The sequence below is a fragment of the Poecilia latipinna genome, unplaced genomic scaffold (genome assembly GCF_001443285.1).
Source record: "Poecilia latipinna isolate Pla-1442-1.1 unplaced genomic scaffold, P_latipinna-1.0 Scaffold1126, whole genome shotgun sequence".
Taxonomy (NCBI): Eukaryota; Metazoa; Chordata; class Actinopteri; order Cyprinodontiformes; family Poeciliidae; genus Poecilia; species Poecilia latipinna.
This window is the reverse complement of record NW_015113742.1, coordinates 104,659-130,343: the sequence shown is the minus strand read 5'-3', so window position 1 is coordinate 130,343 and position 25,685 is coordinate 104,659. Positions and strand designations below refer to the sequence as shown.

Below are 25,685 nucleotides of genomic sequence, written 5' to 3'. Positions count from 1 at the left end.
TTCAGAAATTTTATAAGCTATTAAATAAGATATTAAATTGCTTTTTTGTTTTTGAAGCTATTGATACTAAGGACAGCATGTATAATGTCTAAGTATTTTTTTTGCCTATATTTATATTTCATGATTTAAATTCCACTCTTTCAGTTTTCCCTTTTGAGGCATTTGTAATACTACGGAAAGTGAAGAAAATGGCACAGAGAATATGTAAAGCTTTTATCTGCAACTGTAATCTGTATGGTCATTTGTGATTGTAGTTTTTTTTATTTTCAGAATGGTTCAGAACCACTTGGACTTTTCAAAGAGACCCTTGTGAGGAATACCGAAAGATCTTGCTAATTGACCCGTTTCTCGAGGTACCGCCATTCAAGGTAAACCTCTCTGCTGGTGTTGCAAGGCTAATCCCATGTTGGATTTGGGAGTTGCTTGGTCTGAAATTGTTTTCTGTTGATGTTCAAAGCAACTTTAAATGTTTTTGCCTGCAAATAACAACATTTATCCAGTGTCTTTTTTACTGTTGATTTTAGGACTTAACATTTTAAAGATGATATTGTGGCAACAATATCATATCATATCATATCATATCATATCATATCATATCATATCATATCATATCAACAGTGGCCACAAGGAAGTGCTGCATGAGGAAAACAAAATTGCTTCTCTCATAGCATCAAGTCCTTTTACACTATTCAGTGTTGCTGTGGTGAATGTTTTGCCCCCTTTTATGTTTTCCTATACTCTACAGTAATTTTGACTGACTGCTCTTAAAAATGTAATATACACAACATAAATTTTGTTTTGATTTTTATTTTAAAGGGTAATAATTATTTGTTAGTCTTTTTTCCTTTTCGTAAACAGAAGGTTGCATGAGGTCTCTAAAGGTATTGCATGATTCTTCAATATGAAATAAATATATACACTGAAATATAGTCATGAAAACTCCCATGTTCCTCATAGCAGTTTAAGTCTTTGCTCATCAATTCACGTGGCTATAATCACACAGATAGTCCTGATTCATAGTCAGAAAATAAATATATACCTCATGAACAGAAAGTTGTATCATGACATCCATCTTTTTCCTTTCTTAGGCATTTATGTACACATTGACCACCTTCATCATAGAGCCACTGAAGGCCTTAGGAGAAGGGATAGGTGGTTTTTTTCGAGCACTCCTCAAAGATCTGCCACTTTTAACCTGGACACTAGTCCTCATCATTATCACCATATTCATTTTGGTAAAGGTATGTCATCATGACACTCACGCTAATAAATTAATCCACAGTATATCTCTTCACTGGTATTTAAGTCTGACTTTGTTTTCCACCTTTATGTCTTGGACTGATAGGTAGTTCTTATGGGAGGACTGCTAGTAGTTTTCCATCAGCAACCCAGACGTTTTCTACCCTGGTTGTATAGAAACCAGGGTAGAAATGTAAATACACAAGCACCTAACCAACTCCAAAATGACAATGTCAGGTTAGAGCAGATTGTCATTCATCAAAGCCAACCCAACGGCACCAAGGGAGAGATCAATATACAGTTTCTAAGAAGTGCTGGCCGTCCACATATTGAGGAGGTTCCTGACGTTGAAGGGCGCCAGGGAAGCACTGATGAGAGGAATAATATCTCTGTTAAGTACAGCTTTGAAGACCAGCAGAAGATACAGGAGGAAGTCAGGTTTAGTTCTGTGACTCCAACAGACCAAGCAAAAGGCAATCAACCTAAATTAGATTATTCACAGGCAAAGAATAAAAAAGTAAAAGCAGAGAAGGAAGGTTCTCATGATGAGCCTTGTGGAGACGCCACAGCACCTGCACCTCGGGCGTACAGGTGAGTTAGTTATTATAATCATTCAGCTAAATCAGTCTAAGATTATGAAAGCACATTTTAACACTGTAACGTTGTGATGTCACAGCATGTGGAAAAATGGGACTCATTTTTGCTAATCTGTCCATGCAGGAGAAAAGGCTTCAGCATCCCAAAGATTCATACTGAAAATGTTTCTGCTCAGAAAATATGATCAGCTCCAACGGATTACCTGTATTTAAAGCTCAAAGCTAAATAACATCAATATTTACTATCAGTGATGACAGTTCACTTCGAAGTGCAGTAATTGGATTCAAATTAAGCTGAACCAACACTGAGCAGTTTATTATCTGGTCTGCAGCACTGTGGCTGCATTAAGGAAGAGCTGAGTGTATCAGGAGGACTTTGTTTACATTGATTCTCTCTTAAACTGATTTAGTTCAGACTTTTTTTTAACACTGGGTTTAAATATTTTATCTATTTCCTATAATCACGGTGCTGGAGCTATACTAAAGGATAGATTCATGAAGCCTGAATGTGCAATAACCAAATACTTGGTTTAGTATGATAATTTAAGCTTCTTGTTTGCATTAAACACTTACAACTTGAAATATTGACATTTAAGTAATTTTGGAATGTCTGTTTTTAATTTTTTTAATTATTTTTTTCTCTAGAAATTAAAGTCATTATAAGATATATAAAAATAGTGCAGACAATATGAATGAGTGCAATACATTTTGCTTAAATTCTTAAAAACTATAAAGCAATTAACTTTAAAAACAAATATTTTTTACATACTTTGTGAGTTACTGTCAAAGATACAGATGTCCTTTTGTACAGGTATGTTGTAAGACATGCAACATAAAAAGCAAAAACAGAGGCCACATTATACATTTAACATTTAACAAGTTTAAAATTAGGATTAATATTTAAAAGTGGACTTGACATTCTTGAAGGATATTTTGGATTTTCAGCTCATATTGACTGCTGCGGTAGGAAATTGGACTCTTGCTTTATTTGTTCTTAAAAAAAAAAAAAATCTTCCTGACTCTACTTGTGCTTAAAAAGATTTTAAGGTTTGCACAGACATTGTTTCTTTCTTCATAAAATGGGCTTGGTTTTTATATAAATAAATATGTAATTAGTAAATGTGTCCAGGAACTAGACAACCATGTAATAAAGTTATTACAGACCCAGATAAGCATCCAGTCATCTGTGTGTGCCTGTCATTGAAAATGTTAAAACATCTCAAGTTCTGTAATATTTGAAGGGATTCAAGGTTTTCTTTTTACTGTTTGTACTTTTGCACAGTTGGTGTTACACTTCCTGTTTGTAATAAAAAGATGTTGAAATATTGTTTGTATTCTATTTTTATACCACATCACATAAAATGTTAGCTTTTTGAAATAAAATAGAAACCAGAGAAATTACATGTAATGCCTCTGGAATAATAATAATAATAATAATAATAATAAAAAAAGAAAAAATGATTTGTTTTACTTTCTGTTTTTCTATCTAGAGTGAAAATAAAGTGAGGTAGAAGTTTGGTGGGGATAAAGATGAGAAATTAAACTGCAGATGTAGGTATGTGACTTTTTTTTTTGAAAGTGTAAGGATTCTGTTTCGTTTCCCCAGAATTTAAGTTATTTAACAAGATTTCAAGAACAAAGTTGTCTTAGCTTTTTTTTTAATTCTCTATTTCTCCTTATCAAGCAGTCTGTTACTGTATAAGCTGAGAGCTTCCAGCAGCACGTCTACCAACAAAATCAACCAGAACACATGGTATACATAAACCAACATATGGATGTCATGAATGCATATTGCATGTCCATTTAGTGGGGAGAGGCTCATTAAAATGATCAAAAAATACCCAACTCTGACCCTCAGCAGTTAAATAAATAAAGAAATACAAAGTAAAGGCACATAACTGTAATATCCATGCATTATCTATACCCACTGATCCTTGCAGGGTCACAGGGGTGCTAGTATTTGATAACTACCATTAAAACAAGCAACAACCTGACAAAAGAACCCTGCGGTTGGTCATTATCAAATCATTTTTTAATGAAAAACACAAAAAAATTGTAGTATTCAAAATAATTTTAAGGTGAAATACTGATCTCAAAACCTTTGCAAGCTCTTCAGTTTGTGGAGAAACTTTGAAAACCTCTCAAGTCTTCTGGTTCTGGTCTGGAGAAGCAGCAGTCAGCTTCTATGCACCTCAAATCTGGAACAAATTTCCAGAAAACTGCAAAACTGGTGAAACACAGTTCTCTTAAATCAATGCTAACCCCCCACCTGTTCAGAGCTGCATTAAATAAATGGAACATTGACCAACATACATAATGTGTATCCATGATTTTGATGATGACACTCATCAAAATGTAATATTTGTTGGTGTATGGTGTTTTTAATGACTTTGTATTGTTGTGCTTTTATGACATGAAACACTTTGAACTGCCTTATTGTTGAACTTTGCAATGTACAAGAAACTTGTTTGATTGAAAATACTGCAAAGTAGATTTATTTACTGATTTATTACAACATACTTTTTGGACACAATATGGTGAAAGGATAAATTTGTCATCTCTGTGAAAAAAAAACTATGATCACTTAAATGATTATAGTCATTTAAATGATTTAAAAACCATTAAAAAATATTCTAATTTTAAATTAGAATATTTTAGCGCATTTCTGTTAATTTGGCTGTTGTAGCGCTCCATAGTTGACTCTTTGACCACAAATTGCGCACCTGAGCCCCTCCTGAACTCGGTTGCTGATTGGCTGACTGGACGCCACACAGGAAAGCTCAGCTGCAGGGAGTTTTTTTTTTTTTACTCGTGGTCTGTGATCGCTGTCACAACCTCACGAGTAAATGGTGCTTCTCACGGGGCTCATCGATCATGGAGTTACTGGTTCGGTATCTTGATAGGAGGAACTCCGTTAGGTAAGATTATTATTATTATTGTTATTATTATTATTTTTTTTTAATTATGAGTAATAATCCCATTTAGGAGTTCAATCATCTGCCCGGTCTCACTCTCAAAGTGACTAAAACAGAAACTAAGCTAAAGTTCCCTCTCCCCCCTCTAAAACTCGCTAGAAAAACTTTCACAGAAACGTGCAGTACGAAGAGATTGGTGCTGTGTCTGCGGTTGGCAAACGACTGAGAAAATATTGAAAGAAGGCCCCGCACTGACTGATTTACTTTGGACTTGAACCTTGGAAAAACCCTGAAAGCAGGCACTGTACTCTCTGTGTGAAGTTGGTTTTTTACCCCCTCACAAAACATCTGTTACTTGGGAAATAACTGCTCTCTCACAGTGTCACTTCTGCATTTTCTTCCGGAGAGCTTTCCGTTGCTTTCTGCAAAGGAAATAGGTTAAAAAGGTAGAGACTATCAGCTTGCTTTAATGTTTGTCCTCTGCAGCACCACTTTGTTTACACACAAGTAAGGTCCATCTACTCCTGCCTGATGTTCCTGTTTTCATTGCAGCTCTGACATGACTCAGGATCTTATCAATGAGGAGACCCTGAGAGATGACCTGAGATACTACTTCATGAGCCCCTGTGAGAAGTACAGAACCCGTCGACACATACCCTGGAAAATGGGAGTCCAGATTCTGAAGATCGTCATGATCACTACACAAGTATGTATAAAGAACAGCCTCAAGTTAGGATGATAATGCTGCATCTGTTACGCACCTATTCGGGGAAAAATGTGAACATGTACCTGAGAGATTTCTCTAAACAAACTAAACCTAAGTTTCACACCCCTGAAACTCCAGCAAAACAGCCAATCAAATGACAGCAACTTGTTAAGGGAACTAGATGAAATGGATGCAACTAGATGAAATTCAAACAGCACATTGAAATGGTGAGAGGGGATTCAAAGTGATTTTAAACCTGATGTAGATATTGTTTTCAGAACAGCTTGAATATGGTGTACCATCTCGAAGTGCAAACCCTCTAGCCTGATTGGCTACAGCAGCAGAGCATCATGTGCGGTGCCTCCTCTGCCAGCTAATAACAGGAAACTGAGCCAAAATTGGACAAAAACAGAATGTAAAATTATTTCCTGCTCTGCTAAGTCCATTTACTTTGACAAGGTCAGAATTAAGGGAAAAAAATGATCAGAAAGTGTTCATTCATCCTACCTGTATCAATGGTTTAAGCTGCTGGTGACGGTTTAGTGGTGTGGGAACACATGATTGACCCCATTTGTGCAGATTCTTAGCATTGTTTAGATGCCACAGTCCAGTGTGAGTTTTCATACGCTGACCGTGTCCGTCACTTAATGACCACTGTATAGCCATCATCTGATGACTTGGCCAAACTAGCGAACACTCAGACTGTTGGTGTGGACAAAGACACAAGTTGGATGCGAGTCTTGCTGAGACTCGCAGCCCAGCTGAGGACTCTAAAATTCACTAACGGGATGCAATCGATCTTGGAGAAGTTGCTAGTTTTGGCTCAGTGGAACGACCAAACTAATTTGGATAATTGGTAACTGAGATGTATCGGAGAGACTTTAGGAAAGATTGAAATTTATAATCTACCCGACCTAAGACATTCTGCTTCTGAATTGGCTTTCCCTGTGTGACCTTGGAAGGGCTGCATATTTCCAATCTCCTTGAAGAAATGTCAAGATAACGCTCCTTCCCACCTCACCCCCTCCTGTTGTCCATGCAGCTGTGGAGCTGAGTGCTCTCAAGGACGTTCCTTGATAACAACACCTTTATCGGACTTCTACCGGGAGGCTCAGCCACCTGGTTTCATGGCCCTGTGACGTCACCGCCTTCACTTATGTCTTTGTTTTGTCTGAATGTTGCCATTTGCCCTAATGTGTTCTTTCCTCTTTTTTTATTTTCTTAGGTTTGTTATTATGTTTTGTATTTCCTTTTAATTGCCTTGTTGCTGAAAATGTGCTATATAAATAAAAAAAATACCTTACCTTACTTCCTGCAGAATGGTGCACCATAAATTTCAAATCAACTCAAATTGGTTTCTTGTATATAACCATAGCTTCCCTGTCCTCAAATGGCCTCCAGAGTCACCAGATTTGATGGGACCCAACCCACCCCACGGGTTACTGGAGCGCACCCCTGCCTCCCGAGCCACTGCTCCAGACATAATCAATATTCAGCTCAAAATCCAGTTCTCTGATTCAGTCTGTTCCCTCAAAATGGCTCAACCTTTCAGAGGAATATTTCCCACAACTTAATGAATTGATACCATGAAAAACCTAGACATCTTTGGGGATAAAAAAACAAACAAAAGTAAATTACCCTCCTGAATAATGCTGTTTGTTTGGCTTTGGTTAAATGTCCACTTTCCATTTCTTTCTTTCTAGCTCATCCTGTTTGGCCTCAACAACCAGCTGGTGGTTGCCTATAAGGAGGAAACCACCATTGCCCTGAAAAACCTTTTCCTGAAAGGATACACTGGGGCGGATGAGGATGACTATAGCGTAGCTGTTTATACACAGCAGGCTGTGTTTGACAGCCTCTTTTACATCCTTGATCAGGCAAGTACAGAAATTAAAGCTGCTGTTTGATTTTTGTGTTTTGATGGTTTTTAGAATAAGGAAAAAGAGACTTTTAGGAAACTTAATGTGGGAGACTTGCTTTAACTGTCTAGTTTGTAGAAAATTTTGTCTCAGTTACTAGTTTATATAAATTATCCCTGCGATGTGAGCATTATGTTTCCTGGAATCTGAGAAGAATCCTGCACATATTAGACACGACTGCAGTGCAGAAACTGTATAATAATTAAGCTGCATAATAATCCTCTGAATACACTTTGTGATCTCATAAAAACAGGAACTGACTAGAAAATGGTGCTCTTATGTAACCTTTGCACTAATTCTGACTTTTTCGAACACCTATTTGTCACTTGTTAAACTTAATTAGGATTTTTTTTTTATAAATTTGAGATGAGGCTCAATTGCAAATGTTTATCAACAAAACAACGTTAGTCATGTGGTCCAGAAGAAACCCATTGTTGAAAGAAAACCATAAGAAATCCATGTAGGAGATTAAACAAACTAGAAGCTGCTCTTGTTATAAGATGGTGGAATTATGCAATGTCCTAGTCAAAGAACACATTGTTTTTTTTTAAGAACTTTCCATGAGTCAAATTTATGACTAGATGTTCTTTGTCCAAGCTAAAGATAGCTGGCTAAAATTAACTTTAGCTATCTTGCAAAGAGAACAAAACTGTCTAAATGTGAAGTAACTTGCAACTGAAGTGAGAGTTTTTTTAAAATGATTTTAAGTGCTAACATTTTAAACGATTCTTTATAGAAATGTAAAACCATGTCATTTTCTTTTTATCTCACCATTACACACTACTTTGTGTTATTCTGTCACATTGAAGGGGCAGGACAAACTGCAAACCTCAACAACGTGCAACAACTCGTGTAACAACTTTTGTGAGGTGGCTTTTGTGGCCTTTTACTGACTACTTGTTCAACAATGGAAAGTTTGTAGCAAGCATTTTAGCTCTTTATGAAAAGTGTTTCTGATAGACAATAGTTACAGAAGATTGCAAACATTTTATCAAGGATGAGCTGGATGCCCAGTTATTTTAAAAGTAGCCAGCTGACGAGAGATGAGAGTGCAAGACATCTTATGTGCTGGAATCACAATAGTCTCCCTAATATAAATTTGTAAAGTACTGCAATCACAAAGGACTGCTTGAATGCATTATCTGGTAGGATATTAACAATGTTGTGTCAGGAACCATGCATGTTAACACTGCTTGGTTATATTAGCTATGAAGATGGGGACAGAAAACAAAAGCGAAAACAGAAGATCCCCTCCCCCCCCCCCATAGCAGATGTTCGGTCTGCTGTGGGGTCATTGCAAGGAGACCCTCAATCCACTTTACTCTGAGACTGTTTCACCTGAAGCCTGTGATCTTTACAGTACAGCCAGTTGGGCCAGCTCTCTGTTGGCCCCATCAGCTATGCAGAGGAAGATGGGAAGCTGCTGCCTCTCAGTATCTGTAAAGAGTATTACAGAAAAGGCAACCTGGAGCCTTCAGACGAGGCCTATGATATCGATGCTCACCTAGAAACAGGTAGGCCGGTTTGAAATGTTCATCCTGTATGGGACATTTTTAAAAGAAACTTTTTTTTTTTTGTGAATTGCACTTGTTTTATACAAATGCATAGCAGCAATTATTTTGTTGTACTTTCTTTTCCCAAATGTATTTCTTTCTATTTCAGAGTGTATGTCACATGATCCAAGAACTGCAAACATGTGGAGAACCCAGAATGCATCTTTCTTCAGCTTTGACTTCTACAGGTAGTGTCATGTGTATGTGCTGTTTTTTCTTCATATCAGTCGCCAATATAAAAAACTTTTCAAACCTTTTTTCTTTTTTATTTAAAGGCTTGTTGACATAACGATAAGCTTCCACCTGAAGGGAATCAACCTGCAGACAGTTCGACACCGGGAGCTACCTGACTGCTACTCGTTCCATGTCACTGTATAGATTTTCTTTGCTGTTTATAGGTGAAAATCAATTATTTGGTCCAAAGTTGGAATGTACTAGAAAATCACTTTTCTTTTCTTTTTTTTTCCCCCCTTTCAGATTATATTTGACAACCAATGTCATAGTGGAAAGGTCAAGTTATTCCTGGACATAGATGCCGAAAGCAATACATGCAAAGATTGGAAGATCTCTGGAACAGGTGAAGTTCAGAATTGTTTCTCAATCAAATCCATGTTTTCTCTTCTACCCAGTTAAACACTCGTTCTGTGTTTCACTCACACGTTTTCTAAGTGAAATCTCTATCAGACTTTTCCTTCTGGAAGCTTTTCTCTGTTAAAAGGCGTTTTCTTGCAGACTCATGTCAGCAGTGAGTGTGAGGGGGTTGTGAAGGAGATAAGCGCACACTCAGCCCGTTCCTTTTTATTGTCGTTTTCAGCTCAGAAGAACACACACTATCTGCTGGTGTTTGATGGCTTCGTCATTCTGGTTTGCATAACGTCAGCCGCGTTGTGCACGCGCTCAATCATACTGGCTGTCAAGTTACTCCAGGTCAGCTATAATAAAGAACATTTTTTTATTCTTTTTTCCTGCTGTCCACTGATCTGTTTCTTTCTGTACTTGGTTAACGATTATTGGGAAAAATCTGCATCTAAGCAAAAGAACCTTTTGAAACAAAACTTCAATGATAAAAATGTATCTTATCAAAATATTTCAGATTTACCGTTTAGACTTGCTGACCTACATTTTCTGTGATCTTTTTTTTTGTTAGGAATCAAATTTAAGTGACTGACTTTCTTCTTTTTTTTCACAAGAGATTCTCTCAATTCTTTAAAGAGAACTTTAATCGTAAAGTGTGTGAGGATGACCAGAAGGAGTTCCTGAATGGTTGGTACCTGTTGGTCATTGTCAGTGACCTGCTGGCAATAGTTGGCTCCATACTGAAGATGGAAATTCAGGCAAAGGTAAGCTCCATAATGTAATTTGTCGCATTAAAGCTTTAATGTGACTTAATTCTTTGTTGATTAGTTTGACATAATTGGCTATAAAGCTTCCTGTAATGTGGTCAGTGTGTATTTGATGCATCATTGAGACTTCTTTTGCATTTGTTGTGCTTATGTACTGTTCACTTTAAGATTTTCGGCATTTTATACTCCTATCGAGTATAAAATGTCATGATGTAAATTCATTTATTCATTTAAAACCATTGCACTTTGATTGCTTAACTATATTCTACAAAAGTCTGACCAGTTACCAGAGTTTTAAAAAAAAGAAATCATATTAATCCTACAGAATAAAGTCTTTTTAAATTAGGTTACAGGAGGAATACCGAAGTGACTAGAGTTTTCTCTATCTTTACAAAATAATTTGGAATGCATCATTGCCCCTCCCCAACCTGTTGTACAGTTAGTCAGCAGGCTGAAATGAAGCTCCAAAGCTTTTCCCTTTATTACAACCAAAAGTATTCCTGGTGATAAAAGACAGAGTCCTACTGTGTGAACACGTGCAACCGATCTTTCTTTATTCTAGATCAGTGTTTCTCAACCCTGGTCCTCACCGACCCCCTGTCCTGCATGTTTTAGGTATTTCCCTTCTGCCACACGCCTGAATTGTATCTCTGGGTAATTAACAGGCTTCTGTAGTACTTGATGGTCATGCAATCATTTGAATCAGCTGTTCTGGAATAGAGGCACATCTAAAAAATGCAGAGCAGGAGGGCGGTGAGGACCAGGGTGGAGAAACGCTGTTCTAGATGTTTCCCAGCCATTAATATCACATTTCATATCAAATCGGGTGTAGGAAAGTTTGCTTTTACCCCAAAACCTCTCAGAAATGTGTAATGCATTAAGAGACAGTGGCACACTAACAATGCAGGGCCTGGGAACACGTTTTAATTCAAAAGCACCACAACTCAAATTGTAGTAATTGATATATTGCTTTTTGCACTTTTTGTTATATTTTATCCAGTAAAAATACTAGTATCATCGATCATGAAAAAAATAATGCAGAATTAAATGTTAAATAAATAATAAATAGGTAGGAATCTGACCTAATAGTCCTGTTGACATCATGTACAGATCTAGTAAAAAAAAAAAAACTTACCTAAAATGTTTTATGTTTTGATCTGTGTAAGAACACATTTATCAATGTATTGAGAACAAACTTGTTGCATGAAAATAAGATTTATAGTTAAAAATTTGATAAATGCTTCGGACTGCAGTACGAAGTTATATTCTGGGCACAATTGTTTCCTGCTGTTCTGCAAATCTTTTGCCCCCTGCTGGACATTTGAAGTCCTCTAGGTTGTTTTCAGTTCTTTCTTGTCAGAGACAGTTTTTGATCTTTACATGTTAATTTTGTGCAGTTCAACAAATGGAGATGTATTGTGGCACTTTTTATAATATTATTGTAATGTCAATGTCAAAAAGAGACTTTGTATTATTATAAAAATTATATAATATTATATAACATATTACTATATTATCTATCTTTGCAGACAAGTGCCTAGATAACTGGTTGGTGTCACTTTTTATTTGACATCTGGTTATCAGTGTAATAAACTCACCTGCAGCCATTTACGTGATTGTGAGCGAACTTTGGTATGAAATTGCATCATGTAGATAAAAAAGCTGAACCAGAAAGTAATTTATTAATTACAAATGCTTTGCATAAAGTCTTTCACGTTAACTTTTACAAATGAAAATACTCACATGAATATAGCTATCTTGTGTGCTCTGTATTTTGGGCATGTTGTATTGTGATTTCACTTTTAAAATAAAGTTGAAGTCACACACAATTAACTTTTTTCCCTCCTTTTTATTATTTACTCTTATTGAACAAGAACTCTTGATATGTTCATGCTGCTTTTATATTCTTTCTTATTTTCTCTCCACTCTTTGTCTCCTGTAGAGTCTGACAAGTTATGATGTGTGCAGCATCTTCCTGGGAACCTCGACGTTGTTGGTCTGGGTCGGGGTGATCAGGTACCTTGGATACTTCCAGAAATATAATGTGAGTTCAGAGCATTTTTATTTGAACAGAAGAATTTAATAAGTGGTTGTTGTTTTATAATTCTTTAGCTACATGTTTGTTTGTTTTTTTTATGTGTTGTGTCAAACAAAGTAGCAATCAGAATTGATTGGGCACAATAGTTTCCTGCTGTTCTGCAAATCTTTTGCCCCCTGCTGGACATTTGAAGTACTCCAGGTTGTTTTCAGTTCAGATGAGATTTTAACATGGACGTTAAACTCTCATCTTTGGACGTTTTAGTGTTTTTGCTTCATGCCTAAAACGTAAAACAACTTAACATTTATGCCTGCAGGTCTTGATTTTAACCATGAAAGCAGCCTTTCCTAAAGTCCTCCGTTTCTGCTGCTGCGCTGGGATGATCTACCTCGGTTACACGTTCTGCGGGTGGATCGTACTCGGACCGTACCACGAAAAGGTAAATGTTGCAGACATAGAGGTTTGTTTATCCAAGAACTTGCACTGAGTCATGTTGAGAGAGGTGTGGAGTAACTCGCCACAGAAGAACTGTAAAGTCTTTGCTGTTAGGTGACTAATGCCGTTTGTTGATGCAGAACTGCTGAGGCCATGTGTGTGGTTAAACACAGGAAGTCCAAATGTCTGAAACTGCATTTCCATTCAAAATTTCCTTTTAACAAGAGTGCATAAGCTACCAACATCAGCAATAGTAATTGAGGAGGTCAGGGTTGGAATAGAAATACAATGGCAGCCTTCTCATAGAAACCCAACTTGGAGACCACATCCTTAAACACATTTTTATTTGTGTAGTTTCCTGATGATGTACCTTATTTCTGTTTCCAAAATCTGATATTTTATATTTGCCTCATCAATGAATCACAAGAAGAAACACAAATGTAACCTTTTCAGGTTTCGGGTTGCTAAGAGTAAAGAGATAAATACACACCAACTCGGAAATAAAAAAAAAAAAAAAGAAGTTTTACAGTTTTTATGTTCTCTGAAGATGTGAGAAAATTTTTGGACTGACACAATGGTTGTGTAGCCATTATTGAAAAAAAAAAGGGGGGGGGGACCCCAGAATGAAGGGATGTCATAAAATAAACAGCCAAAAAGTTTAATGTAAGGTTATCGTAACGATTATTTGCTGAAAGAAGAACATACTTAGAGCAATTAGCCAAAACGGTACAAAAAATAAATACATTTTGCATTTATTCAACAGATTAGCCTTAAACTGTATTAAGTGTTGTTGGAAGTATTTATTTTATTTTTTAAGCTGCAGATGCATGCCTTATGTTAGATATCTGGTTTAGTTCATTTCGACTATTGTGGCTGAAAATGACTCAGAATTTTTTTTTTTGTAAAATAATTGTAAATGAATAAACAAATACTCTTACATTTAAGTTGCTGTAATGACACAGCTCATCCACTAGATGTCAGTGTTTCCCCCCAGTTAGTCTGAAATTATGAAGCTGAGTACACATGCATATTCTGGATTAAATTATAGCACTTTATGCTTGAAAATGTGTGGTCATTCAATACAGGGGTGTTTGTTTGTGTAAAATCATTTAGGCTGCAATTAAAACAAATATTCAATGACTCTCAATTCATCCGTAAACTTATAAACCACCACATCATGGTTATCCATTTTAAGACTGGGAACCACATTAAAATCTGTACTCTGCAGGCTGTAGTTACAGAAACCAACCAATATATGCAGAAACCTGGTGAAGGACAGTTTATGAAGCAGGCTCTGAATGTTCCAGCACTTTAACAACTTAAGACTTTTACCACCATTTAATTATTCAGCAACCTCTCCAAAGGAGCACAGCTGGTTGTGGCGACAGAGAAATCCCGTGCCAGCAAGCGGCACCGGGAAGCCGTGTGTTTTAACAATCCTGCTCTGTCGAGATAAATTATTTACGGAAGTTTTGACCGCACGTGGGAGTCAAAACAAGTCGTGGCCTGCAGAGGTAAGTTTGTTCAGACGGCATTATATCAGCTGCTTTAGTTAATCTAAAAGTTGTTGATGAGCTTCAGCTGCTCAGCCATCAATCTTTTTCTTTATGGGAAACATTTGGCTGGAACAAACTTTTTAGAAGAAAATTTTCAACATGATGTGAAGTAGCCTAGTTTGCGCACTGTAATTTAATGTGCAGTATTTTGTTATTTTATTCTTTAATTAAACTGGAAAGTAATTCTACTCCCAACTGAATGCCTTATTTGTTACATCCCTTCCTTTTAGTTTGTTTTTCTTTTGACCAAAATAAACATAATTGATTTCTTCCTTTTTTATGGCATAACTATATAGTGATTCAATATTTACCAATTTGCTTAACCCTTAACTTCAAGCAGTAAAACACTGATTATGCATTCATGCAAACCTAAAACTGTTGTTCTACTCAAAACTACATCAAGTTATCAAAGCCTGTAGCACTCTCTGGTTTCTCACCGTCACTTTTGTATCCTTTTAATATTTGATATAAAAACGAACTCCAGTGCTCATGAGCAGGCACCCTGGTGGCATTGTAAGGCATTCAATTTGCTCACTACAGCAGTTAATTATCAATACTTGAAATATTTACAGAAAGTTGACCAGGGAAGTTCCTGTCAGCCCTTCCAGGAATCTCTGTTTATCACCCCAGTAAATATACAGAGGATGTAATAAAACTCCACTTTCCATACATGCATTCAGAGTATTGTGCTTTGAATCCATGGAGATGCAGAGGGATGCTGTTTCTAGATGCCATCAGTCTCTGGCTGACCAGAGCTTCATGGATGAAGTCCATGTCTGACCTTCAGGACTCCTCTTTCCTTTATCCTTCCTTCAGTCTCTTGCCAGCTGTTATTTATCTCTTTTCTGCTCCCTTTTTGGATTCAGTTTGTTTGGGTCTCTTCCTTTTTTTTTATTTCAGTTTCTCTTCCAGGTTCTTCATGTATGGAATTTACCCATTTGTTTCTGTGTGTAAGATTTTAAATGCAAACGTGTTTTTCACATTACAGACCTGCATCACTTTATCACTCGTCTCTCGCCTTCTCTTCCTATAGTTTGAGGGCCTGAGTCGAGTTGCAGAGTGTCTGTTCTCTCTGCTGAACGGCGACGACATGTTCACCACCTTTGCCCAGCTGAAGGACAAAAATATCCTGGTGTGGCTCTTCAGTCGGGCTTACCTCTACTCCTTCATCTCGCTGTTCATCTACATGGTGCTGTCCCTCTTCATCGCCCTCATCACTGACTCTTATGAGACCATAAAGGTAAACAAACCTGCGCTCCTTGTCTATGGGGAAAACGGCAGCTCTCTTGAAACACTTGGATACACAGTAGTGCCTTGCAGAAGTATTCATATCCCCTGAACCTTTTCACATTTGGACATGCTTCTTCAAATTTAACATTTGATTTGGATTTAATGTGGTAGACCAACAGCTGTCTAAAAAAATAAAAAGCTGTAGGTTTTTTCAGTTTCATTTACTTCTTGAACTGAAGACTTTTATCATCCAGTTTTTGGTAGAAAGAGAGAGAAAAAAGAGACAAATCAAGCCAGTGAAAATAACTGAGTTTGTTTTAATTTATCATGCGATTAATTGATTTGTTTGATTATTGCGACGGGCCTAGTTGTGTGCAATCAAACGTGTAAGCTAAAGGGGAAATTAACAAAGACGATTCTCCCAAGTCTCATCTGAAATGTGCTGCTTCTCTAACCTTGTGTATTTCCTTTGTCTGCAGAACTACCAGAGGGACGGGTTCCCACTCACTGACCTGCAGAAATTTCTTCTGGGACATAAAGATTTTCCTGTTCAAGAAGAAATTGGCCAGACAGAAGTTGAGCTCAGTAACTCTATACGACACTGCTACTGCTGCCAACGGTATGACAGCAATGCTAATACTCTAAAATTACAACCTGGTTCAAATACGTGAGTTTTGAGAAATTACACCTGAAAAATTATAGAATTTTTTTTTCAATTATATCAAACACCCAGCCTTCTCTCTGCCCAGTCCTCTCAGGTTTTCCTCTCCTAATTTAATCTGGTGCCAGTTTCATTTACCAACACGGCCACAGTTGTATCCAAGTTGAGCTTTACTGTCAACATTTTGAGTTGTGGCTTTGAAAATCAAGGAAACTATTAATGCTTAACGAGATGCAAATCCCCTTTTCCTCATCTCCTTTTACTGCATCCTCCCATTTGCCTTATGCATGCTGGCAGATTTATACCAGCTAGAAATGGATGATGAAGTATAAAAGCTACATCGCTTGCTGGGCTCCAGCTTTATTTTCTCAATTCAACCCCAATAGCTGCACCTTAACTGTACTATACTACATGTGCAATCAATTTAATGAGGTTCAAATAAACATTTTATAACAGTAGCTATTATTACGCTTGTGTTTGCAGCGGCCATATTGGATCCACTGACTTCAGGGTGTTGAACTTAAAAACTTCAACTTCAAGGTCCAACTGGGACATTGCATAATGATTATTGACAAAAGAACTAATTTATGAAGCGGAAACTTTGTTTGAAATATTGACTTGTTCAAGCTTTCTGCTGTCAAATTGCAGACAAACGGAAATATAACATTCAAGTTGGTGGAAAAAATTGTGGATAATGCCTAATAGTGGATAATGGCTTCCATTTATAGGTTCTGGTCAGAGTAGAGAGGCTTGATTGGACTATAGGTGTGAATCTTTGATTGTTAGGCACCAAGGATTCAAGATGGTTTTGCCATTTATCTATTGTTAAGGAAAGGGGGTTGTTCTTTGATGCTAAAGAGGGCAGATAAGTTCTGGGTTGGGGAAGCAACCCAGAACTTATCTGGGTTGGGTTGATAAGTGTCCAGGATAAGACTAAGTGTCTTAGTATCCAGGATAAAAAATCTTTCCTCTGCTGTCATGACACTGTAGGCGTCTACGTGTGAGCAGGTTGACCAACCGTACAATAGGACAAACAACCTAAAGCAGACGAAGGGTGAGGAGCACATTATAGCATTTTCTATTACACCAGGCAACCTGTATCCTCTGTCGTACAGTATTAGGCAAAGTGAGGGCTAAATGAGTTAAGTGGATGGTTTAACAGCCCAGATCTGGTGCCTGTCGTCCTGAAGTTGCAGAACAGTCGCTCTCAAGGACTAGACTTGACGATGGCAAGGAGGCTTTTAAACCTCCAAGACTTGGAGCTCATCAACAAATATAAACAACAAAACAATAAATTCATATAAAAAACCTGGTCAGTGATCATAAGAAGTGCGTGATTACTGTGACTCTTGTAATGATTCCATTAATGACTGAAAAGAGTTTATATGTTTACCATGCCTTTTTATTTTTTTGTTCATTAATTAATAAATTTTGGAGGGTTATTTGATTTTTCGGTAACACTTTATTTGAAGGGGTGTCTGCATAACGCTTATATGACGCTGTTATAAGCATGATATAACACCTGTTATGAACTTAAAGGAGTCTTCATAAATGTTTATAATTGTCATGAAGTGTCACTCGGCAAATAATGACACTTGTAACGCAAAGTTGACACTTTTAATGGACATTTTATGCAAGTTTTAATGGAACTTTGCATTAAAAGTGTCATTATTTACTGAGTGACACTTCATGACAACAGTTATAAACATTCATAAAGACTTCTTCATGTTCATAACAGGTGTTATGTCACGTTCATGAGAGTATCATGTCAGGCTTATGCACACCCCTTCAAATAAAGTGTTACCAATTTTTTTTTAACATTGTCTGAAAGGGAAGTGAATCTAAATCTGCCAGGTGCATGAATAATTTTAACCTCAACTCTTTGACAGTGATGGGTTTCTTTTTCTTTATATAAATGTTGGTCTAGTGCGCATGTGTCAAACTCGCCGCAGCTTTTTATGTGGCCCTCTAGACTCCAAATTACATCAACAAGTCTCCAGTTTTTCACAAATCCACAAAATTCACACAAAATCAACAAATCCCAACATTTTTACTGATTTTACTGAACATTTTTCTCAAAACTGGCCAAAAGCATTTGGCTAAAGTGACTGTTGCTTCAGCCTTGCTTGATGTAAAGTTATAGTTCGTGATTGATACGATGAGTAATAAAAAGACACATTTAACCTCACACATTAGTGCAAATATCAGAAAAATTTCTTACACATATTCCTAAATTAGCGCCACAAAATCTGTGATTTTGATTGGGGAAAAAAATGCAAAAAACAATCAAAAGTCCTGAAGGGACTGATCACTGTGAAAAGATGTTCAATAATTAATTAAAACCAAAACCAAATAAACAGCCATTAAGTTTTTTTAACACTTTAATGGGTTTTATCAACCCATTTGGGCACAACCAGCCCTTTAAGAACATTCAGAGTTTTGATATGGCCCAAAATGAAACTGAGTTTGACGTCGCTGGTCTAGTGGCTTTTATTTGCATGATCAGACAGGAAGGTGAGTAATGAGAGGAAGACATGCAGCAAAGGTCATCAGGCCGGGATTTGAACCTGTGACGGCCGCGTCAAGGCCTAAGGCCTCCTTAAGTGGGTTCTACTTTACCCCTGTGCCACTGCAGCACCCAACAGTGATAAGTTCGACACTGAAGTGTTAGGAGAGCAACCTAAGCCGAATAAACTAATGTATTATACAGATAGCTGCAGTTTATGGTTTGTCATTTATCAAAACCTTTTATTTTTTGTTGTTGTTTAGATTTTAATAACTTGCTGTCAGGTTTTCTTTTTGCCAGTCCCAACTCTACTGTGCTATGAAGTAACACTGCTAGCAGCTCAATTTGCATACGTTTTATCTTGTTGCTGCCAATGAGACATGTAACACTCTTGTTTTTTGTTTTTTTTAATGTGCATTGCTTTCCAATGAGTCGATCCCTATCATCCGCCAACAGCGATGTTTCCTCCACATTGTGGATTGGGTTGTGGCCTTACTTGGTCTGAGAGGAATGAAATTAGTGGTGGAAACTATGCAGACACACCCAGTGATGGACTGATCACAGAGAAGCTGCATCCTGAAAAGTAGGAAGAACATCGCTCTGTCCCCCACTTCCTCTCCTCGGTACATTACCTTTTAAAAAAAAACAATCTCTGCTCTCTCACTGGAGCTGGACGAGAGTCAGAAGCATTTTCTTAGCATAGTGTGGTTTGGTGGGAAGACTTCTGAACGATCTATGGTTTAAAGTTACTCATTAGCTTTAATGTGGAAGATAATGCAATAGAATCTCCCTTGTGTGTCTAGTTTCATCTAGTAGAAATGCTGCTTCTTCTTCTTCTTTTTCTTCTTCTTCTTCTTCTTCTTCTTCTTTTTTATCTCTTTTGTAATCAGATGACATGACAATTTCCTAACAAAATAATGGCTGGTGTTTTATTGTCTTGGTCACCACATTACATTTGAGTCACGAATGCCTCATTCACTCTTTATGGACTCTTCAACAACTCAAGGAGCCACAGTGCCACTTTTTGCAGCAATAAAACAGTTCATCATTATTCTATTCCCCTTTTGAATTTGAAGTTTATATTCATAAAATGTGCTTTGTAAGTAAAATAAACGTATGATAGGACAGACAGTTAGACCTTTAAAGAGTGCTGGGTGCATTGGATGAAAATGTTTCAATGAAATCAGAAACTGCACTATAATAGTGTAGCTTCTACACTATTCTACACCGAATAATAGTGTAGAAACTTTTTAAAAGTAAATCCTTTAAAAAAAAAAAAAGTTTTTAATTTTATTGTAGTGTGTTCAAGATTTTAAAGTGGCTGAATGTTTAAAGTCCTGAAAATACTGGATTATTGACTTTAAAATTGCTTAAAATAAAATGAAAGTTCACATTTTCTCTAAATGTGTACTTTGTTTTTGCCTAAGTTGGACTCGATCGAGACATGTTAAATGAAAGTTCATGGTAAAAACTTAATTTCAGCTACAACAGATTTAAGAAGGTATCACTTTCATGGCGTATTTTCATCCTTCGCTATGTCGTATGAACTCGCATAATTTTAAAATAACATCCGATATGGAACTGAAAGACTTGGCTTAAACACTAGTCTGTTTGAAAAAAATGTTCTTTAACACACCCTCCATTGTTGTAATTGCCACACATAATTGAATATGTGTGTAAAATCTTACCCTTTTGTTGCTATGGCAACTTGGTAACCCCCCCCCCTAGATGCCACCACTTGTTGTTGCAGTTCTCCAAACAACTTCCTTATTCTTCCTACTATGTGGTGGGACAATGAAACCGGGTTCTCATCCACCATTGTTTTTCATAGTTTGTGGTTTTAACCTTTTTATTTAATACCGAGTGTTGAGATAGAGAAATGGTGACCCGTAAATGCCATGTATACCTAGGGATAGGGTTTTTATTTAAAACTGTCTAGAAATTGACGCCGATCAACTTAAAGTACAGAATTAACCAACAGATCAGTTGCTATGGATGCCAAATATTTTTGACACATTTTAAAAAAAAAAAGGACATTTGCTCCTGATGTGCGGTTTCCTCTGCCTTCACTCAGTAAATGTCACCATAGAAGATTTCACCATAGCAACGTAGAGCTCATTTATTCTAAGGTTTTTAATATATATATATTTTTTTTTACGTGGGGTGCCAATACTTGTGGAAAGTGCTGTATCACCACAATATGGTTTCTCTCACCAGACTCTTGTGCTCAAACCTGTAATTCATTTGTTTTTCCTGGACCTATTAGAGCTGTGATCCATTTCTGGGCCATTTAGGGTTTCCTGCTCTGGATCTTAAGTGGTTAAAGTGTAGTTTCGGTAACGGAGCAATTATGTAAGACTGAGTAGTGTAACTCAATTATGGAGTAAGTTGTGTCATTAGTACCCAAGACAAATTGCACAGACTGTATAATTGGAGACAGTTACCATCTTGCTACTCACTAAATTGATCTTCGGAGTACGTTTGTCTTGATGTGTGAGAATAGATGAGATGAGGAAACATGGCGACGTCTCACAGGATGAAATATGATCTGAATTCAGTTAGCTTTTCTTTTTTTTTTTTTTTGACCTGCTGATGATGGGACTCATTTATTATCAGCATTTATCATTTATTCTTGTTTAAGATGGAAGTTGAAATGCAAGGATCTGCCTATTTTTTATTTTTTTTTGTTTAATTGCTCTTAGAAGTTTCCATTTTTATTTAAAGACAATATGTGATGTGATGATGAAGGGAAACTTTAAAAATTACAAGTTCACCTTACAGTTCTTGTGACTTTTACATTTAAACAGAACCCAACAAACACACAGCTTTACTTCTATTTGATACTTTTTACAAAGAATCTTGGAGCATATTCTGGTATGTCTGAAATTATTTATTTAGTTTTCTGACTTAATCAAGAATTGTAGCAAATACCGGGATGTAGAGCCATCTATTTTTGTAAAAAAAAAAAACCATGAAGACCAAAAAGAACAAAAAAAACCATGAAGACCAAAAACAACAAAAAAAGTTGGTTTTGTGATGAAGGCTATTTCTCCTCTGTTGCCCCTCGGGGTACAATCAGTTCTTGTCTCAGACCGTTTGCTGCAGGTCTTCCCCCCCCATTTCTGCACCCCATTTCTTTTCAATTTACTGTTCAATAAAAGCAGCTGGTCCCAATAACAAAAAATAAATAAATAAAAATAAAAGCTAAAACGTGAGTGCTTAATGGAAAAGAGGATGTTGTGCTGTGCACAGATGCCTCTTGGTCAAAAGCTTTGAGTTTTGTTTTTCAGAAGACTTGTTCCTCCCTGGAGAACGAAAACATGATTGAAATGTGGATGTTTGTGGAAGTGAGAGGCTGAGTGGGTCAGTGGCATGAGTATGGCTGGTCTTAGACAAAATTCCCCTTTTTCATAGCTGAAAATTTGCGAAATAAATGTTAAAACATATTTTGTTCCAGCTGCATTTAAAAAAAAAAAGAACATTCATGGAATACTATGAAGCCTGGTTGTGCAAACCTTTGTTTTATTCCTTTGACTTTGCAGCAGGATTTCCTGTGTGCATCCGAGATGCTTTTTATGTTTTTGAAACCTACTCTTGGCAAAATTCATATTTATTTATTTTTTCTTATCTAATCCTACCCCACTTGAAATATATTTGCTCAATGCTGCTTGATTTGTGTCTGTCGAATCCACATGGCAGTAGAATATCTAGAAATAGAAAGACTCTCTATGATTGCTCCAAACCTCCAATAAATGATCTGTAATAACCTTTTGCTACGACCTCCCGAACACTCACACTGATGTGAGTACCAGAGCAGTTTGAACAAGCAGATTCTTGTTTGAATTGTGATATATTTTATGACAACTTTGGTGCAACATACTCATAGGACTTCCCGAGTCTTTTGTGGGCAGTTCTGGCCTGGGGTGTATTCAAGAAGGACTGACTTTGTTAGGAAACGACAAAACGCTTTGGCTAAGGAAGACGTGTGCATTTAGCGAAAGCGCAGTAATCATTATTTAAAAAAAAGACTCGTTCACCCTTCTGGATTTGTTACTCTGTTTTAGTATAGTGAGCAGAGATTTTGATCGATTTAAAAAGACTAAAACTTCTGAGTGAAGTGTATTTTGCCATCTGTCATTTTTGGGTTGACTTGGTGATGCAAGCACAGATCCAGTAAGGTTCACCACTAACCATTTTGCACACTCATTTCTGTGCGGTAATAAAATCCCACTGCTAATTCCGCCTCACTTTCTAAATGAGACTAAGACATTTAGAGGCCGTGATGCAAAAATTCTGTTGCTTTCTGACAGCTAAATAAGCCTTTTTATTATAGGAGCTGGATCAGACATGTCTTCACTTTGTGGGATAATCAGATTATTTTAAACTAACTAAGTTGAACTATACATATTGTTAAAAATCCGATTAATTTGTGTTGCTTCCATCAGCTTTATGGTTGAAAGAAAATAGACAAAGCTGAAATTAGGAGACTCACAAATTAAACCTGGCAAAATATAGTTGGGATTTTTTTTTAAAGAATAAACAAAGAACTACACGTAATAAATAACCTAGTCCATTTGAAAGCAACATAACTGCTCAATTCTGTTTAATTGTATTAAAATGTAGTTTAAAAAAAAGCCTTGTATCTTTCTGTCTGATATGAAGTTATTAGGATTTTTACTCACTTTCAAAGCTTTAAACAGAACCTGTCATGTTTGCCTATTCACCCTCTGCACGTATTTGCACATGTGTAACTGTTTAGACTCGATAATTGATTTTTGGTGCAGTTTCATCACATTTTTCAAATCTTGTAAGCCATCAAGCTCAGGCTGAAGTTAAGAGCCACCTAACACTAGAGTGTGCTGTGTAGTAAATCAGTGGACGATTGTTTGTCACACTCTCATTGAATTAAAGACTAATACTTGTCCAACATGCAGCCTGCAGTTTGCTCATGCAGAGCTCTTACACAGCTCTGTTGAAGACGTCAGTCAAAACCACGAATCACGAACATTTGTGAAACGTGTGTGTTGCTGCAACTGTGTGAGCCTGCAGTACTGGACACTGCCTTGGAGTGTGTAACTGTGGACATGATTATTATTAAAACTAAATTAAAAATATGTTTAAAAAAAAAACAATCTGGAGATCTACCTTTGGTGGCTTATACCCTTGGAATGAATGAAAATGATGATTTCTGAAAGTAATGATTTCAGATCCACCATTAATCGTTATTCATTTTATGCGGTTGATATTCAAACGGTTCTTTCACATGAGATCGGTTGCTTCATGTCTTTTTTTTTTTTTTTTTGTCTTTGTTTCCTCTCTGCAGGGCTCCACCACCTGATGATGTCATACTAATTAGCTGAAGGCAGGCCCACTTCCCGGAGAGCTGCTTTTTGGAAGTTTCTGGAACCAGGACGTTCCTTCTTTGAGGGAGTCTTAGAGTTCAAACGTTCCTGCCTTTAAAAAAAAAAAAAAAAAAAAAAAAAAAAGAGAAATCCAGGCACATGTCGAGTTCAGGGGTAAAATATCCAATAAAGTGTTACAGAAAACACAAATCTGGACTCTGACCTGGAACTGAGATGAATTATTTAATATAGTAGCAGATTCCATTGTATTTCAGGGTATGGCGCAAAAGTTTACTGGGCCTTTTTTTAGGTCTCCACAAGCACTTCAAGGCCAAAGAACTGTTTTCAGGGCATTGCGTAAATGGATCCTGTGCAGTGCAGGATGTAAATTATTCAACTGTTGAATTAAATTTTGCTATAAAACTTATACTTGTGTTTTTCTTGTGTAAGTAAATTGCATAAACAGCCGCAGGCATTTAAAGAAGTCTTTGCATGAAATTACAGCTTGGCGCACAAAGATGCAAGTAGAAACATGAATGTGCTTTTTGACTGATGCGCATAACATAACCGTTTTGAGTAAAACTGGTTGTGAAAATGCCTCATAGTGTTTGCATTAATGGGAAATTTTATTTCTTTGCAAAAATTGCTTTGGGGTTTTGGGGGAACTAATTGAATACATTTTGTAAAAGGCTGTGAATTAAAATGAGGAAAAAGGAAAGAGGTAAACTCTCATAACGTTCAGAGGCTTTTGATGTGAAACATGATGACTTTAAGCTTTCAAATTCTCACATTTCTCTCTGAACCTTGGTTTATAAAAGTTGAGGGTTTCAAGCAACTTTTAATTTCATTCCAGCAAATTTAAGAATGATTTGAAGCATGATATCTTGATTTAAAAGTAATAAAACAAGTATTTGTTGCTGTTTTCATTCATTTTGCATGTGAGCTGCCTCTCAAAGAGAACTCATCTACTTTCCATGTATGAATGAAGAAATATTCACCTTTTGGCCTGATGTATTTACAACGTTTACCTTACAAAATGTTTTATTTCAAGAGCCTTTTATTTCATAAATAACTGTTCACGCAGGTTATCGTTGGCTCAGTAATATACAATGTGCAAATAAAGTATTTCAAAGTGGGGTTCATTGGTAGATGATGGGTTCCCAATTCAATTTGCACTGAGCGATGCTTGATGGTCCACTAATTAACTCACCAAAACTGGCATAGTGTGTTTATTATGCAGTCATAATACATTTTTTACCAACAACTGCAAACCAGACAAAAAACACAAAAACCCCCCGAACATATTAAGAAATTAAAGGGCAAGAAGTGTATCCTTTTGTCCTGTTAACCCAGGAAAACATGTAGAAAACTTTAATACTTAAAGAAAAAACCCATAAAAATATTAGTCAAACCGGACCAACTCCCCTAAAGTCTTTGTGCTCATGTTGTAGTTGGTCAACGAGGCATCTTAAAGAAACATATTTGGAAATTAATTCAAAGATGTTTGACTTTTTTCCGACTTTAAAAAGTGTGAAATAATAATAATAATAATAATAATAATAAAAACATTTTAGTCTCGGTTGCGTGAGTGAACCGGTCAGCATGTCGTAGGGTAGGGGAATTCAGCTGAACGTGTGGGTGGGCCA

The 25,685-nt window shown here is 36.7% G+C and overlaps 2 protein-coding genes across 3 annotated transcripts; both read left to right on the top strand.

Annotated features, from left to right (window-relative positions):
* Positions 1-259: 259 nt before the first annotated feature.
* LOC106959876 (chloride channel CLIC-like protein 1) lies at positions 260-3,117 on the top strand. Its single transcript, XM_015052707.1, has 4 exons — positions 260-368; positions 1,089-1,235; positions 1,346-1,830; positions 1,960-3,117. The coding sequence occupies exons 2-4, from the start codon at positions 1,095-1,097 to the stop codon at positions 2,018-2,020; spliced, it is 687 nt and encodes a 228-aa protein (XP_014908193.1). The 5' UTR covers positions 260-368; positions 1,089-1,094; the 3' UTR covers positions 2,021-3,117.
* Positions 3,118-4,611: 1,494 nt separating this feature from the next.
* Positions 4,612-24,466, top strand: mcoln2 (mucolipin TRP cation channel 2). 2 transcript variants are annotated; one of them, XM_015052706.1, is made up of 14 exons: positions 4,612-4,753; positions 5,303-5,456; positions 7,160-7,333; positions 8,736-8,889; positions 9,038-9,116; positions 9,204-9,255; positions 9,406-9,505; positions 9,743-9,855; positions 10,119-10,268; positions 12,214-12,315; positions 12,626-12,748; positions 15,334-15,540; positions 16,010-16,149; positions 24,021-24,466. In XM_015052706.1, exons 1-14 carry the CDS (start codon positions 4,710-4,712, stop codon positions 24,055-24,057), a joined length of 1,629 nt encoding a protein of 542 aa, XP_014908192.1. In that variant the 5' UTR covers positions 4,612-4,709; the 3' UTR covers positions 24,058-24,466. The 2 variants fall into 2 exon arrangements, with proteins under 2 accessions (XP_014908192.1, XP_014908191.1); XM_015052705.1 differs by having other exon boundaries at positions 4,613-4,753; positions 9,204-9,300.
* Positions 24,467-25,685: the final 1,219 nt, after the last annotated feature.